Below are 15,026 nucleotides of genomic sequence, written 5' to 3'. Positions count from 1 at the left end.
GTGAAGCTTTGGATTTCCATTCGAAACAGCTGTTCGCATTGATCATGAAAAGCCGACTCAGGTAAAATCCGCAATGAGCCGGAAGGCGAGCAGTACTGCTTCCTGGCAGCAGGACGGATGTGTCAAGACTGTCCGCAAGAGGCATCATCTGATTATCATCTGGCTGTTCTGTATGCGTAGGACGCTGGGCTCCTCCGTCCCAGCTGTGTAGACTTGATGCCAGCGTCAGAGCAGAGGCATTTTGGTGGCAGTCAAAGGTGTGCACTCTCCACTGGAACCCACTCCTTCAAGTCGACTGGAGATTGCTTCATCACTTTGCGCCTCTCAGATCATGGCGACGCACTCAGCATACTCTAGAGCTGCAGCGCAGCGGTAATGGAGGCACAAGGCCCTAGCCTCATGCCACAACCTTGCCGTCACGCGTTAAGACCAATTCCGGAGCTTGATCCTGGGCATGCTTGACGGTGACGCCAAATCCCTCAAGGCCCTGCTCCTCAGCGCGCCGGTTCCACAGCATCTGGGTTAGGGCGCCGGTCCTGGAGCAACACGCAAACGCCATGGGCCACCTACTCCTACAGAGCGAGTCCCTGACGCCTTTTGTCGCGGCCCGCTCACTCACCAGCACGCCCAGCACGCCGTCGCCTCGCCAGCCGACGGGAGCCCCGATGAAAGCGCCCTCGAGCTCCCGCACATGCTGAGGGCCGACGCGCTGCACGCCGGCCTTGCACTGGAGGAGCACCCTCATGGGATGGTCGAGGGAGGGGAGCGTCCAGGTGCCAATGAGGTCGGTGCCGTAGTCTGACGCTCCGCCGATGCGCTTGAGGAAGAAGCCGTGCCTCGACAGGGCGTCGGCGACGGTGTACTCGTAGTGGGTGCCGACATAGACGGTTGATTTCTCGTCGAGACCGGTGCGCCGCGTATGGTCCAGAAAGGAGGCCAGATCCGAGTGCCGTGTTGTTGGCGCATCGGGAAACTGCAGTTGGTTCTCAAGAGGCTCTTGTTCCCCGGGCGGCTTGTCATGAGCTGGGCATTGCCGTCTCCCAGGGCTGAGGACGAAGCAGCGGGCGGGAGAGATTCGGAGCCTGGCCTGCCGCCATGGCTGGAAACAGCTCTGCTTCAGCATTTTATCTCCCAGACATGCGCCTTCAGATGAATGTTTTGAGTCGCCGATGAGCGTAGCGTCGATTTGACATCCACTGGCGGTTCATTGTCCGAAGCCACGCACGAGGGTTGCTCTGCTGCTGGCTTTCAACCTCAATGTCTTTCTTTCCCCTTGTTTGGTTGATGAAGTTGAAAGCGCCTCGTTACTTGGGTATGCACTAAAGCGGGCCCCGCCTCTGTCACGGGACATCCAGTCCTGCCGCACCCATTAATTACATCATCCCCCAAACGAAAGCCGCGAATAGTGGTAGACGCCTAGACGCCTTCTTCTCTCAATGTTTTGATCTCATCGTCATCCCTCGTCGCAGGGGGCTGATTTCCACAGCGCGCATCACCAAGCACAACCCCGCCACTCTCGCTCACCAGCAGCCATGGGCTCTGTCGTCATTCCCCATCTCACCTCCGGCTGGCACGTCGACCAGGCCATCCTCAGCGAGGAAGAGCGCCTGGTCCTCATCCGCTTCGGCCGCGACTGGGATCCAGACTGCATGCGCCAGGACGAGGTCCTCTACAAGATTGCCGACAGAGTCAAGAGCTTTGCCGTCATCTACGTTTGCGACATCGACCAGGTTCCCGACTTCAGCCAGATGTACGGTACGTTCACTGATCAAGCCTGCCTCTCCATGGGCCAAGTCGAGATGCTGACGCCGTGCGCAGAACTCTACGACCCGTGCACCATCATGTATTTTTACCGCAACAAGCACATCATGTGCGACTTCGGCACCGGCAACAACAACAAGCTCAACTGGGTTTTGGAGGACAAGCAAGAGCTCATCGATATCATCGAGACCATCTATCGAGGTGCCAAAAAGGGACGTGGTCTGGTTGTTAGCCCCAAGGGTACGTTCCTCCCATCCCATCGTCCCGCCTACGTCTCGACTGACTCCTCTCCTCTTCCCAACAGACTACTCCACGCGGCACCGATACTAGATTATTCTCCCGGCCGACTTCGCTAGGTTGAGCTCCGAGCCCCATGCCCAATTTGACCTACACTATTTTTTGGGCCGAATCCTGACGTCCGACATTCACCTGTACAGGCCTCCCGCAATGGGCAATGACAGACTCGGGGAACGCTCCAGTGGATAGTAGAGACAAACGTCAGTTTCCGCAAATCAATCACCGTTGCCAACATTATTTGTTGCTAATCCCGTGTCGAAAAGTGTGACGCCACCTTTGTGTGTTCCAGGTATGCCTATACGCTCCGACTTTGCACGCCAACCCTACTTATCTCCCCTTCCAGCGGCCGCCATCCTGAGTCCCTAGCTGCGTACACCAAATTTCATCCCATTGATGCCATTTCTCCAAGCGCCAACCTTCTCATGTAAATGCAATTCAAAATCTCCCCAGTTGAGCTCTCTGGGCTTTAGATATCCAATACCTGAAAGTTCCGTTCGACTATGCAACTATGCCTCGCACGTCTCATCGAGATTCACTTAAAATATGTGCTCATCCTCAGACACCTTCTTTGGGGCCCGAAAGCTTGGTCGGAAACACCTTATTCGGCATCCTGGGCGTGCCTGGCGCATCAGTCTTGTCGCGCTGCGCCTCGTCCCGAGACCTGCCCATGAAGCGCCGAGCGCCCGAGTACGGACTCTGTCGAGCCTCCTTGATCTTGCTTTCCAGAAAAAAGGCCCCGTCCACATGACGAGCATCTGCTCGTTCGTCCTCCAGGTCCGAAAACCCCCCGGACAAATACTCCTCGTCAGATGCCACGTCCCCCATCATGTGCAACTGATACGAGGCAGGCGTAGATGGTGAGGTGACGGATCGCGAATGCAACCCTGGCCGAGCAGGCATGGCCACAGTGAAGGCACCCGGGTTCATGGTGTTGGACGCAACGTCGCGCGGCGTCATAATGGGCCGATCAGCAAAGCCGTTTTGGAATGACGTGTTGTTGGATGCCTCGTGCAGTATGGGCAGAATCTGCTCGTCGTACAGCTCGGTGCCAGATTCGTACGACTCGGGCGTAAACTCTGTAATCGTCCTTGACGACCGGCCGTCATCATCCGTGTGCGGGCTAGAAGGTTCGTCGAAAAAGTCGTCAAGGCTGTCCAGCTTGGTGACCAAATCGCCTGCCGAAGCTTCCACGCGTCCCTCGTCCGAGAGCATGGTCTCGGTCCGATCCGGCACGTCGTAGTAGCCGTAGGGAAAGTCGTCTGTATGGAACTCGACTTCGGGAGTCGGCGTCACCTCCGTGATGGACCCTTCGGTGCTTTGGCACATGTAAAAGGCAGCGTGAATGTTGGCCCGGGTGGCTTCCGTCTTCTTTGCAGGAACGGGGATCGACCAGCCTGACGCTTCCGGGATGCCAAACAGACTCTGAGTGCGTTCATACTCCTTGCGAACGGCCCGGGACGTTGATCGCGTCATGCTCATCCGTAGGTGATGCTTGTCCATGTGGCTACCGGACATGGTCATGATATTGTCCAGCACCTCCAGGGCACCCATGCAGAATTCGGTTTGCAGCAGACGTAGCAGCGGCGAGATGAGATCCGATCCATGCCCTGCCAGCTCGGGATTGCGCATATCAATTGCCGGGATGACGACGCAGAGGATGCGCATGGTCTGGACCTTGACCCAGGACAATGAGTTGGTGAGTAAGCCCATCAGAAAGGTGATCATGTTGAACTCGAGTCGAGGCAAATAACACTCTTTGAGGCCGCTAAACAGTGGACTGAGGAGATCCCGGCTGTCTTGGTGCTTTCCAGCAACAAAGTCGTCGAGGACGACGCTGACGGCATCCAAGCCGTGCTTGTCCGTCTCTGTCAAAAGAATCCTCGCGGCCTTGATGGATTGCTCGCTCAGGGTTCCACGTTCAAGGTCGTTGAGGAAGCGAGGGAAATTGGCCAGGAGGGAATAAAAGATTCGGTGCTCGTCGCCAACGAGCCCATCTCCGGGAAGTCTCACCAGCCTGTCCAAAGTATCGAGCGATGGCTGCCAGCAAGCTGAAGATCTCAAGCCCTTGTACAGCAGCGGCTGCATCCCCTCAAACTGGCCCTCCCATCGGTCCGGTTGTCCTTCCGCGATTATCCTCCGTACGTTGGGCAGCCGGAGATCGACTTTTCGGAGCAGCTCGTTAAGCATCTCTACGGCTTCGAGGAACTCGCGCTCGTTAATCGACTCCAGGCATGCGCAGGTAGTCCAGAACAGCTGGGGAAACGTGAGAAGCTTGTCGGAGTCCAGCTTGACGATCAACGTCTTCAACGTTGTCAGGATCTCCATGGAGAAGGACTGAATCTCCGGATCCTCATCGGCGATGGTGTTGGACAGCCGCGCAAGCATGTCGCCAAGCATGTACTGGTCCAGTGAGGTGAGAACACACCTAAAGATCTGGAAGGACCGGCAGGCCAAGTGTCGGACCGGACAGGAAGTGGCCCATGTCAGAGACAAGCGGCCCCATTGTTCCTTGATCCCAGGGAACGTCGTCTCGAAAGTCTTGACAACTTCGGCGGTCAAGTGTTCCATGCTTGGCGGAACCTTGTTGTCGTGGTTCTCGACCTTGCCGTTGCTGTCCTCGTAGCCCCAGACCACTGAGCGATCGTGACGTCGGATCAAGTCGACCAGATCCTCAATTGGTTCCTTGAGTTTTCCTTGCGACTCATCGTCCATCCGTGAAATGACCAGCTCGTGAATGAGATGGACAAGCATCTCGCGTGCCTGCTCCTGTACCAGCGGAGTGTAATGGTCCCAAAGAACAGTGACGACTTGGAGAAGAAGCGGTAAGTTCTCAGAGGTCAGGTGCACGGGAGATACCATCAAGTCGACCAGTAGAATCAGTGACAGTTGACCCAGCGAAAAGCCGGCCTGCTTTGTCCCGACGGGGAGAACCTCGCTCAAGTCGGCACAGTAAGGGAGATTGTTGATGTCTGACGGCGGCGGCACTGCCTCCCTCTTCTCGTTGGGAACCATTGCTTTGGGAGTTATTTGCATGAGCAAGAATTCGACGACCTTGATACCAGGCGTACTGTTTGTCGTAGAAAGAAAGACGACAATTTGCTTGGCGTATTCGACAAAGTTTTGCTCCCGTCTTTCCAGACACAGCTGCATGATGAAGTCCAGCACAAGGCGGACGTTTCCGGGATACGGTCCCGTGGCAAGCGCCTGCCACAAGGCTTGAACCTCGTTGTGCAGCGCCCCGCTGGACTTGATTGTGAGCTCCAGTAAGTTGGCCAGCAGAACGTATGACTGCGCCGTGGGGCCGCCATTCGGATCCAGTTTGAGCTCTATAGTCTGGATCCAAGGTAAAATGACGGCAATGACATTTCTCTGCGCAACTGGTTGAAGATCTTTGAAGTAGTAGGTAAATTCAGACACGATATGGAACGCCAGCTCCGTGTGTTGGTTGGCGAGGCGCTTGGATATCTCAAATTGTGCGAGCTTGTAGACGGCTTGCGTTTTGTCGGATATGCTGATGTCGAAATCTTGGATCTTGGAGTTCCGCTGCTGGCGCGTCTCCAGGGTCCGAAGCATCGACGATGACTTGGACCTGATTTCGCTCTGATCGTTGCCAAGATTGAACAGACAAAGGCCAAGGAGTTTCCAAAACGGACAGGGGTAGTTGCTGTGTTCCTGCAACACTTCGATGGCGACTGAAAAGTAGCTCCCCAGCATCTTCGGCAGGTCGGACAGGTAGCAGCGGGCAATGCAATGCTCGAGGAGATATGTGTACTCTTGGTTGTGAACAACGAGATTTTTCAGGGCTCTCCGCCCTGTGACGTTCATCTTGTCGCTGCCCGAGTTGAAGATCGCCTCGATCCAGGCAAGCATTCGGCGAATGTCAAACTGCAGGGTGACGCCGCTCTCGGTTGTTACTCTGATGGGACCGCCACACAGAGCGGCCATGGCACTGAGAGCCGCCGTCCGCAAGTTGCGCTTCTCAATCTCCATGGCGGCTGTGACCGTCCCGCGTTCCCCCAGGCCCTGCTGGTCAATGAGCGACTGGCGCATCGTGTCTTCCCGGGCTCGTATCTGAGTCTGGTTCGGAGAAAATCCACACCAATCCTCCATCAAGGAGAACGCAGACTTTCGGGATTCAAATGTCATCCAGCGGGAAGGGTCCTTTGTCCTGTTGATTCCTTCGAACAGTGCCTCCATCAGCCCGCAGTAGTGCCGTCTGAGCTTTTGGAATTCCCAGTCCATCTGGACTTCTCCGTCCATCAGGAAAAGCTTCAGGTCCTTGGCATATGACGTCAAAGTGCCGAGGAAAAACTCGGATTGGTACACTTGCGAATCCCTGAGAAAGTGGGACGTCAACTTGAACACGTGTGTGATCTCGGTTCGAAGCAAGTCCATTTTCCGGTTCCTTCTCGGGGCGCTATTGGTCCGCTGATGGATGCGAGCGCGCGCGTCGTCGTTGCATCGGGATGCCTGGCCTTGGAGCTCCTCCAACAGCGTTCGATAAATGTGAACGTTGATGGATCCCATGGCGACCACGACGGCGTCTCGGACCGAGGCCGAGGACGAGGAGAGTAGAGGGATGAGATATTTGAACAGGGTCCTCGCCGTAACAATCCTGTCGGTCGATCCAGGCTTCGACGTCTTTCGAATGTGTTGCACTTCCTTGGCCGGGTTGGGCGTCTGATTTCCAGGGTCCGCGAGGGTCGTGCAAGCGAAAATGAGATAGAGCTTCCACTGCTCAATCAAGACCTCGGGCTGCGTAGCCGGCGACCGGGCCGGTATGCGGCTATTGGCTTGGTCGCCTCCATAGTAGAGGCCGCGAGTCGGTTCGGATAAGACAACAATCGGCTTGTACAGCTGGAGTATGCGATTGCAAATCAGGTCTCGGCATATGGCAACGGCAAAGGGACATTTGTCAAAGGCAATGCGGATCAGGTTTGGAAAGATCTTGAACCATAAGGTTGTATCGTAGGTAACGTCGCTGGTGCAGAGCTCAACCACCACGCTCTTGGTGTTGGTTGTCTGCAGCCCGCGTTGCAGCCTACTGCGTTCAGCCACGGACAAGTGCTCATCGTTGAAGTCCATGACTTGGCTCGAGTCGTTCTCCAGGATGTTGATCAGTCTCAGGGATTCCTTTTCTTCCGCTGCGTCTTTCCCGAGGGCCTTGTCAAACTCGGTGATGAGACGCAGAACCGTAATGGCGAAGTGACGTACTCGACGCGACTGAGAGCAGAGAAAGAAGAGGCCGTGAGCCTCGGCCTGGTCCACCTCTGCCCACATGCTCGACAGGTCCAGCTTCAAGGCTCTCTTGTCCGATGCACTAGAATCAGCCTGCGTAGCGGCCGCATCCCGCGTCTTTTGCCGGATTTCCTCAATCCATATCTGGACGAGCTCGACGTAGAGCCGGAGGGTGTTTTCGATGTGGCCCGGGCCCAGCATGCCACCGTCAGACATGGTCGAGTAACGGTCATCAAAGTTGAATATGAAGCGAGCAAAGCCCATTGTCACCTGCTGTGCATGGGAATGCCTCGCGATGGCCTTGAGGGAATTTGCAGAAGACTCTGCAATGTTGTACTGAACATGGGCTGTGCCCGTGCACAAGAGGTTGATGAGCGAGTTGAACGGAATGTCAACGGATAGGCACCTTGGGAGCGCCTGCACGGCCACGTGGAGCAGCTCATAGAAAGCTTGCTTCTGATCTGAGGCGTTCTGATGTTCGTCGCGCCGAGAGAAGTTGAAAGTCTCTGTAATTGGCGTTTTGGAACCAGGGCTGTTGAACTTTTCGTCCAAGGCCGCCTGGCCACCAAACGTGTTGTCACAGACAATGGTTATCTTGCCAAGAATCTTGCAGAATTGCAGGTAATACTCGCGAACCCCGTCGCCCAGGACGTGTGTGAGGACAGGACGTGATATATTCTTCTCTCTGGGGATGTTTGCGAGATTCGACAGGGGCCCGTTTCGCGGTGACGCCAGGATCGGCGACGTTGGCAGCTTGTCGGCCGACCAGGAGGCATCATAGAACTGTGGGAAAGGGGGCTGGCCCTGCTCGCCCTTCTCCAGGTCGGACATGATGCAGAGAAACGCTCGGATTCCTACGACCACTCTGTCCGGGTCCAGTTGCTCAACTTTCAACTCCTTGTTGGACACGAACAATTCGGCATTGATGAGCGGGAAAATGACTGTTTTAAAACAATATTCCGGGTATTTGAACCCGATGATGCGAATGATCTGGATGAGCGGTTCCGTGACGGCCGGGTCAAAGGATACCACGCTGCGCTTAGAAGATGGCAGGACCAGCTTCATCACATCATCTAGCTTTCGTATGATGCTCTGGAAGTTGTCGTTTGTGCGATACAGGTACGTCCAGATCAGCCGAGAGATGACTTGAAGGCAGAGCGGGCGAGTGAAGCGGTCCTTGGCTTTGGTCTGTAGGGAGAGGACCAGCTGAAGCCACTGCGAGCCAAAGGTCTCGGGTGGCGAGACGCAAAGCATGGTCGCCGTCAGGGAAAAAGCGACGGCCCAATATCGCACCTTTATGAACAACTGCGCCAGGCGCGGGCCCATGGCGGCGAGGACCTCGGCCCATTTGGGATGCATGAGATGGCTGTTGCTGGCCTTGGCGGCAATGGGCAGGAGCAGCATGTCAATGACCTGGCAAAAGGCCATCTTGACCCTGGGGCCGTGCGATCTGCTGAACAAGCGGCCCAGGCGAGCGAGGAACTCGCACGACTCCTCCCAGGCGCCTTCAGGAGAGATCTTGATCCGCAGATGCTTCATTCCACCCAGCACAAGGTCCATCTTGCCCTCCAGGTCACGCCCTGTGAAGGCCGTCGGGCCCTTGCCCCGCTCGTGCAGAGTGTTGTCGAGGTCTTCGATGAAGCGTTTGGTGACGCCGGCAAAGTTGATGTCGCTCATGTACCCCAGCAGCTGCGCAAAAAGATTCCAATTGGCAAGTTTCAAGGGGGAAACCATCAGCTGCTCAGCGTCTGCGATTTTGAGCTGGCCGAAAATGATGCTCTCAAGTTTGTCTTCCATCTCAAAGGTGATGGAAGCCAGGTTACTCTGGCTGATGACCTCGAGAAGGACTCGGCATAGGATATATATGGAGACGGTCGATCGACGCTCCTGCTGGGCAACGTGCTCCTGCTTGGAAGACATGGTGGCGTTGCTTGGCGATCCGCTGTCCGGGCCCCCAAAGCCGCCCTGTAACGGCTCCGTGTTTCTGCGCAGCAGCGGGCCTCCGGGGTGGTTGCTACGCGACTGCTGGAGCTGGCTGCGGGCTTCGTTTGCGGCGTCGCTCTTGCTCTTTCTCCACAGCATCATGGAGTCGATCAGGGCCTTCGGCTTGGGGCTGGCGATATGGCCGAGGGCTACGATGAGCTGGTCGAAGGCGGCGTCGACGCCGGGTCCGCAGACGCGCTCGATCTGGGGCTCGGGATCGAAGGGAACGGTGATGCACTCGGTAAGCTTCTCCTCGGCTTGAGCAATGAACTGAGACGAGATGGTAAGCCACACGGCCAGAGCTTGTGTCATGGAGGCGACATACCGAGGTGAAGAGCACGTGCAAAGCATATTCGCCGACGGTCTTTTGGTCATCCCTGTGATGGCGCGACGGATGTGGCTGATGGTTTGCCTGGTCGCGACGCGACTTGCTCTGCACTCTCTCGTGCTTGCGCTGGCCGAGGCCGGGGGGGGACATGTCGGCAGCCGAGGCGGACCTCTCCATGGGGAAGCCGTTTGGGTTGGCCATGGGGCCGGACAAGGCTGTTGTAGGGCGCGAGGGCGTGGCCGGGTCAGCGTCCAATCGAGCAGCGACCGACTGCATCTCTGGACGGTCCAGCCCGACGCCGGCAGCGGCTATCATCTGGGGGCTGAGGGGGCCAGTGGAGCTTGCGAGACTGCCATTTCGCGAGTGCTGGATCCCGTGCACAATGGACGTCTGACGATGATGGCCGTAGATGGCAGCCTTGTTGGGGTCCACGGGTCGCTCTGCGGCCCCTCCTCCGACGGGCTGGCGCGACGGTGGGGCGTGGGCTCGCGGCGAGGTCAAGGTCGAGGGGAACTTGTCGGCCGAGGAGTCGCGGGAGTGGGTAGGATGTCGCGAGAGGTTCGGGCTGTAGGCGTGAGGGCGGATCGTCCGATCCCAGGTGGCGTCGGGCTCTGCTTCGTCGTCAAGCCTCGACACGGACCTTGCGGCAGCAAACTTGAGCGGCTCCTGAGGGTTGTCCGGCGGCGGTTGAGACGGGGCTGTGGGCAGGCAGGGTCAGTCAGGGCATGGTGTCATGAGACAAAACGTCAATGGAAAAGGGAGGTGTCGCATGTTTGGCGGCTCTGGAGCTGTCATGCTGCTCGAGGGGGGTTGGGGACAGCGTTTCAGTGGCACTCACCCATCTCGAGCCGGACCGGACCCGAGTCTGTGCATGCGTGGCAAAACGCTGCATACAGTCAACAACAGCAGCGGCCGCGACGGAGAGCGACAAACTGTTCAACAGGCGGATGTATTCAAGATGTCTCTCGTCCAAAGCATAATAATACCGCCAATGCAGTGGGTCTGGGCCATTGGGCGCTTGTTCGTGTCGTACACGTACAGTGTCGTACAGTGCCATGCCATGCTTGCAAGCACGGCGCGGCTTGACTAGAGGCGCGTGTACGCATGCCGGCCTCTACCAGGTACGGAGTCATAGTGAATGTTGGGCACATGCCTCTTTTTCGGGATGCTTGTTGATACTTTTGACTGGCCTTTGGACAAGTGCCCAGTCAATGCTCTACCCGGTCAATTGGATGCTGTACAGTGCCGTACTATACTGTGTGGGCTGTACAAGGTTCCGCTTATGGGGAAGCGTCTCGGAGATCTAACAAGCACTTTGTACTGTACAGGTATTATTATTCCGGGAGTATCCCTCCTCCCCTTTCTTCGCCTATTATGTCATAGTTACATTGACAGGACGAGCATGTTGCTGCGAGAACAGGGCTTATTTTGTCTGATATGCATCGCGCGTACTTGTGGAACTTGGGGTCCGGCGATGCATGTACGTACACAAGCCCAACCCTGGCCTTTTGCTACAGGAAATAATGGGCATGAGAGCCGGCAACAAGCGAGTAGGGGCAATGAATTGAGAAACTCGTGGGCAAACCAGTGTGTTGATAAAACTGAGGTGTAGCAGACGGCAGCCACCGAGGAAGGGCTGCCGGAAAGGCACGTGACATAGGAGTAGTCAGCCGGCTTCCGCGATTTACGGGTAGTGGAGCCCGTCGCCCCGGCGCCTCCGCTCCGCCGTACTGTCTGGACTGTACCTACTGTACAACGGCCCACTTAGCCGCGGGGCGTCACAGGCGAAAGTACTGGTGTTTCGCGCACACATGACTTGCATGCAAAAGATAAGAGATCACTGTACTCATCTTGTATGTGGTTTGCTCTCCCCTTCATCTGTCAATGTGTTCTCGGCAGCAGAAGCGGGCGCCGACCGCTGTATCCTCGACAGACATTCGCGACCCGGCAAAGCTGCGTGTTCCAGCCACTGAAGAACTGAACGTGCAAGTCTAAAAAAAGCAAACTTCAAACACATGGGCGGAAGGTCCCGAGGCCGAGTTCCGGGCCCGAGCAGCAACCTTGGCCGGCAGAAAAGGTAGCTTCGGAAGTGCGGAATCGCACATCCGCATCCTGTCGGAGGCTCCACAACATGGTGAGAATGCTATATAGAGGCGCTGGATCGATGGCCCCGGACTGTGACGACGCCCCAAGGCATAGTTAATGCATATATACGCCTGCTCCTCAATGGATACTCGCATCTACTTGGGATCGGCAGGGGACCCGATATCTCGTCTAGCAGTGTCCGTACGTATCCATAGTGTGAGCTTTCATGAAGAAGACAAGGTCCAGGTACATGTCGGTTTCAGCGAGCATCTCTTAGTAATAGCCTGACAGGTACCTACGCCAAGATTCGGGACGGAGCTTACTACCTACCTAGTCTTGTAGTCGCCAGATTCGGACTCCACGTCAGCCCGAATCAATTTCCCCCTCGAACCATAGGCCTCTGGCACGGTTGTGTCCCGAGAACAGGCGCTAACCCAGAAGACTCGCTCACCTGCTTCAGCCACAGCCCGCCCACGCACCGTCCACGCATCTTGCCGACGGGACGGAAAAGAACACGTGCGCAAAGCCTCTTGCGAGTCTTACGGCGATCCGTTCCTCGGACCCTTTCCCGTCCGCGGCATCCGACCCCTTCTGTGCCTCCTTTTATCCTCTGGCCTCTGCTGCGACTCTGGCCACGCGCCTCCATACCCTCTGTCTGCGCCTGCTCGAATCCAAAATCATCCACCATGGCCGAACTCGACACCCTCGACCTCGTCGTCCTCGCGGCCATCCTGCTCGGCACCCTCGCCTACTTCACAAAGGGCACCTACTGGGGCGTCGTCAAGGACCCCTACGCAAATGCCTTTGCCAACGCAAACGGCGCAAAGGCCGGCCGTACCAGGAACATTGTCGAGAAGATGGACGAGTCGAGCAAGAACTGCGTCATCTTCTACGGTTCCCAGACCGGCACCGCCGAGGACTACGCCTCCCGTCTTGCCAAGGAGGGCAAAGGCCGCTTCGGTCTCGAGACGATGGTGGCCGACCTGGAAGAGTACGACTTTGACAACCTCGACACCTTGCCCGCCGACAAGGTCGTCATGTTTGTCCTGGCCACCTATGGCGAGGGCGAGCCCACGGACAATGCCGTCGAGTTTTACGAGTTCATCACCGCCGACGACGTCGCCCTGTCCGAGGGCGGCGATCCTGCCCTAGGCAACCTCAACTACGTCGCCTTTGGCCTCGGCAACAACACCTACGAACACTACAACTCCATGGTCCGCAATGTTGACAAGGCCCTTCAGAAGCTCGGCGCCCACCGCATCGGCGATGCCGGCGAGGGTGACGACGGCGCCGGCACCATGGAAGAGGACTTCTTGGCTTGGAAGGATCCCATGTGGGCTGCCCTCGTCACCAAAATGGGCCTCGAGGAACGCGAGGCTGTCTACGAGCCCACCTTTGATATTGTGGACCGCGACAACCTGACCCGCGACTCTCCCGAGGTCTACCTCGGGGAGCCCAACAAGATGCACCTGGATGGCACGGCCAAGGGCCCCTTCAACGCCCACAACCCCTACATCGCGCCCATTGTCGACTCGCGCGAGCTGTTCGCGGCCAAGGATCGGAACTGCATCCACATGGACATTGACGTCAGCGGCTCCAATCTTGCCTACCAAACCGGCGACCACATTGCCATCTGGCCCACCAACCCCGGCGAAGAGGTCGACCGGTTCCTCGACGTCATTGGCCTGACTGCGAAGAGGGACAATGTCATCAGCGTCAAGGCCCTCGAGCCCACCGCCAAGGTCCCCTTCCCGACCCCGACGACGTTTGATGCCATCGTCAGGTACCACTTGGAAATCTGCGCCCCCGTGTCGCGTCAGTTCGTCTCGACTCTTGCCGCCTTCGCGCCCACGGATGATATCAAGGCCGAGATGAGCAGACTGGGCAATGACAAGGACTACTTCCAGCAGAAGACAAGCCCTCACTTCTACAACATTGCCCGGCTCTTGGCCGCTGTTGGCAAGGGCGAGAAGTGGACCAACATTCCCTTCTCCGCCTTTATCGAGGGCTTGACCAAGCTGCAGCCCCGCTACTACTCCATCTCCTCATCCTCGCTGGTCCAGCCAAAGAAGATTTCCATCACGGCCGTCGTCGAGTCGCAGATGATCCCCGCGCGCGATGAGCCGTTCCGCGGCGTCGCCACCAACTACCTGATGGCGTTGAAGCAGAAGCAAAACGGCGATCCGAACCCTGAACCATTCGGCGGAAGCTACGAGCTGGACGGCCCACGCAACAAGTACGATGGCATCCATGTCCCTGTCCACGTCCGGCACTCCAACTTCAAGCTTCCCTCGGATCCCGCGAAACCCATCATCATGATTGGCCCCGGAACCGGCGTTGCGCCTTTTCGAGGCTTCGTTCAGGAGCGGGCCAAGCAGGCGCGGGATGGTGTCGACGTGGGCCGCACGCTCTTGTTCTTTGGTTGCCGCAAGCGCGCCGAGGACTTCATGTACGAGTCGGAGTGGGAGGTACGTGGACATGTGGACCAATTTTTTTTTGGTCTGCCTCGTCGCTAATGGCATGTGCAGGATTGCAAGAAAGCTCTCGGCGACAAGTTCGAGATGGTCACGGCCTTCTCGCGTGAAGGCGGCAAGAAAGTCTACGTTCAACATCGGCTCAAGGAGCGGGCCAAGGAGGTCAACGAGCTTCTGACGCAAAAGGCCTTCTTCTACGTCTGCGGCGACGCGGCAAACATGGCTCGCGAGGTGAACACGGTGCTGGCCCAAATCATCGCCGAGGGGCGGGGCGTGTCGGAGCAGAAAGGAGAGGAGGTTGTCAAGCACATGAGATCGGCAAACCAATACCAGGTACGTGGGCTCCCCGCATGCGCGCAGCCAGTAGCTAACAAGCCTCGTAGGAGGACGTTTGGTCCTGAAGGGAGATGAGGCGTGGCGGGCGTATTGTCGGTGCATGGTCAGCGTGGTTTGTGTATGCATGGCCTTGTTTTCTGCCGGCCCGGCGTTTCTGCTATAAAGGAGCCGGCCCTCTCTTTGTTGGTTCCCGAGTAGGACCAAGCATGCACTGAGGTAGGTAGATATAGATGCTGTCTGAATACAGGACTTGAAGGGCAGGCCGGACAGGCCGTTTTGGGTATCTGCGCCGACTGAGGGTGGTCGTTGGGACACGGATGGGTACAGCTGGCTGCTTTTGTCTTCCCCTCTCATTCTGGATTTTTTGACGTCTTGATTTATCACAGACAAAAGTAGAAGACGAGGAGGCCCTGGTGCTGGATGTGAGCTGTTGAACTGCCCGCATGTAGGTGGGCCAGGTCTCCAGGGTAGGTAGGGTATGAACATCTACCAAGGACATGTGAAACCATCCAGATGCTGCCGTG

General features: G+C 57.1%; 4 protein-coding genes across 4 annotated transcripts; 2 read left to right on the top strand and 2 right to left on the bottom strand.

Moving 5' to 3' along the window:
- Positions 1-397: 397 nt before the first annotated feature.
- Positions 398-1,123, bottom strand: HRG_03890 (restriction endonuclease domain-containing protein; the record flags this gene model as incomplete). Its single annotated transcript, XM_044862361.1, has 1 exon — positions 398-1,123. The coding sequence occupies one exon, from the start codon at positions 1,121-1,123 to the stop codon at positions 398-400; it is 726 nt and encodes a 241-aa protein (XP_044723387.1).
- Positions 1,124-1,532: 409 nt separating this feature from the next.
- HRG_03889 (mitosis protein DIM1 domain-containing protein) lies at positions 1,533-2,091 on the top strand (the record flags this gene model as incomplete). Its single annotated transcript, XM_044862360.1, has 3 exons — positions 1,533-1,755; positions 1,819-2,001; positions 2,066-2,091. 3 exons carry the CDS (start codon positions 1,533-1,535, stop codon positions 2,089-2,091), a joined length of 432 nt encoding a protein of 143 aa, XP_044723386.1.
- Positions 2,092-2,613: 522 nt separating this feature from the next.
- On the bottom strand, positions 2,614-10,449 carry HRG_03888 (cell morphogenesis domain-containing protein; the record flags this gene model as incomplete). Its single annotated transcript, XM_044862359.1, has 3 exons — positions 2,614-9,549; positions 9,605-10,305; positions 10,446-10,449. 3 exons carry the CDS (start codon positions 10,447-10,449, stop codon positions 2,614-2,616), a joined length of 7,641 nt encoding a protein of 2,546 aa, XP_044723385.1.
- A 1,929-nt stretch (positions 10,450-12,378) lies between these two features.
- On the top strand, positions 12,379-14,567 carry HRG_03887 (FAD binding domain-containing protein; the record flags this gene model as incomplete). Its single annotated transcript, XM_044862358.1, has 3 exons — positions 12,379-14,160; positions 14,221-14,499; positions 14,550-14,567. 3 exons carry the CDS (start codon positions 12,379-12,381, stop codon positions 14,565-14,567), a joined length of 2,079 nt encoding a protein of 692 aa, XP_044723384.1.
- Positions 14,568-15,026: the final 459 nt, after the last annotated feature.

The sequence above is a fragment of the Hirsutella rhossiliensis genome, assembly GCF_020360975.1.
Source record: "Hirsutella rhossiliensis strain HR02 chromosome Unknown scaffold00003, whole genome shotgun sequence".
In the NCBI taxonomy this organism is placed as follows: domain Eukaryota; kingdom Fungi; phylum Ascomycota; class Sordariomycetes; order Hypocreales; family Ophiocordycipitaceae; genus Hirsutella; species Hirsutella rhossiliensis.
This window is presented reverse-complemented; position numbering and strand designations above follow the sequence as displayed.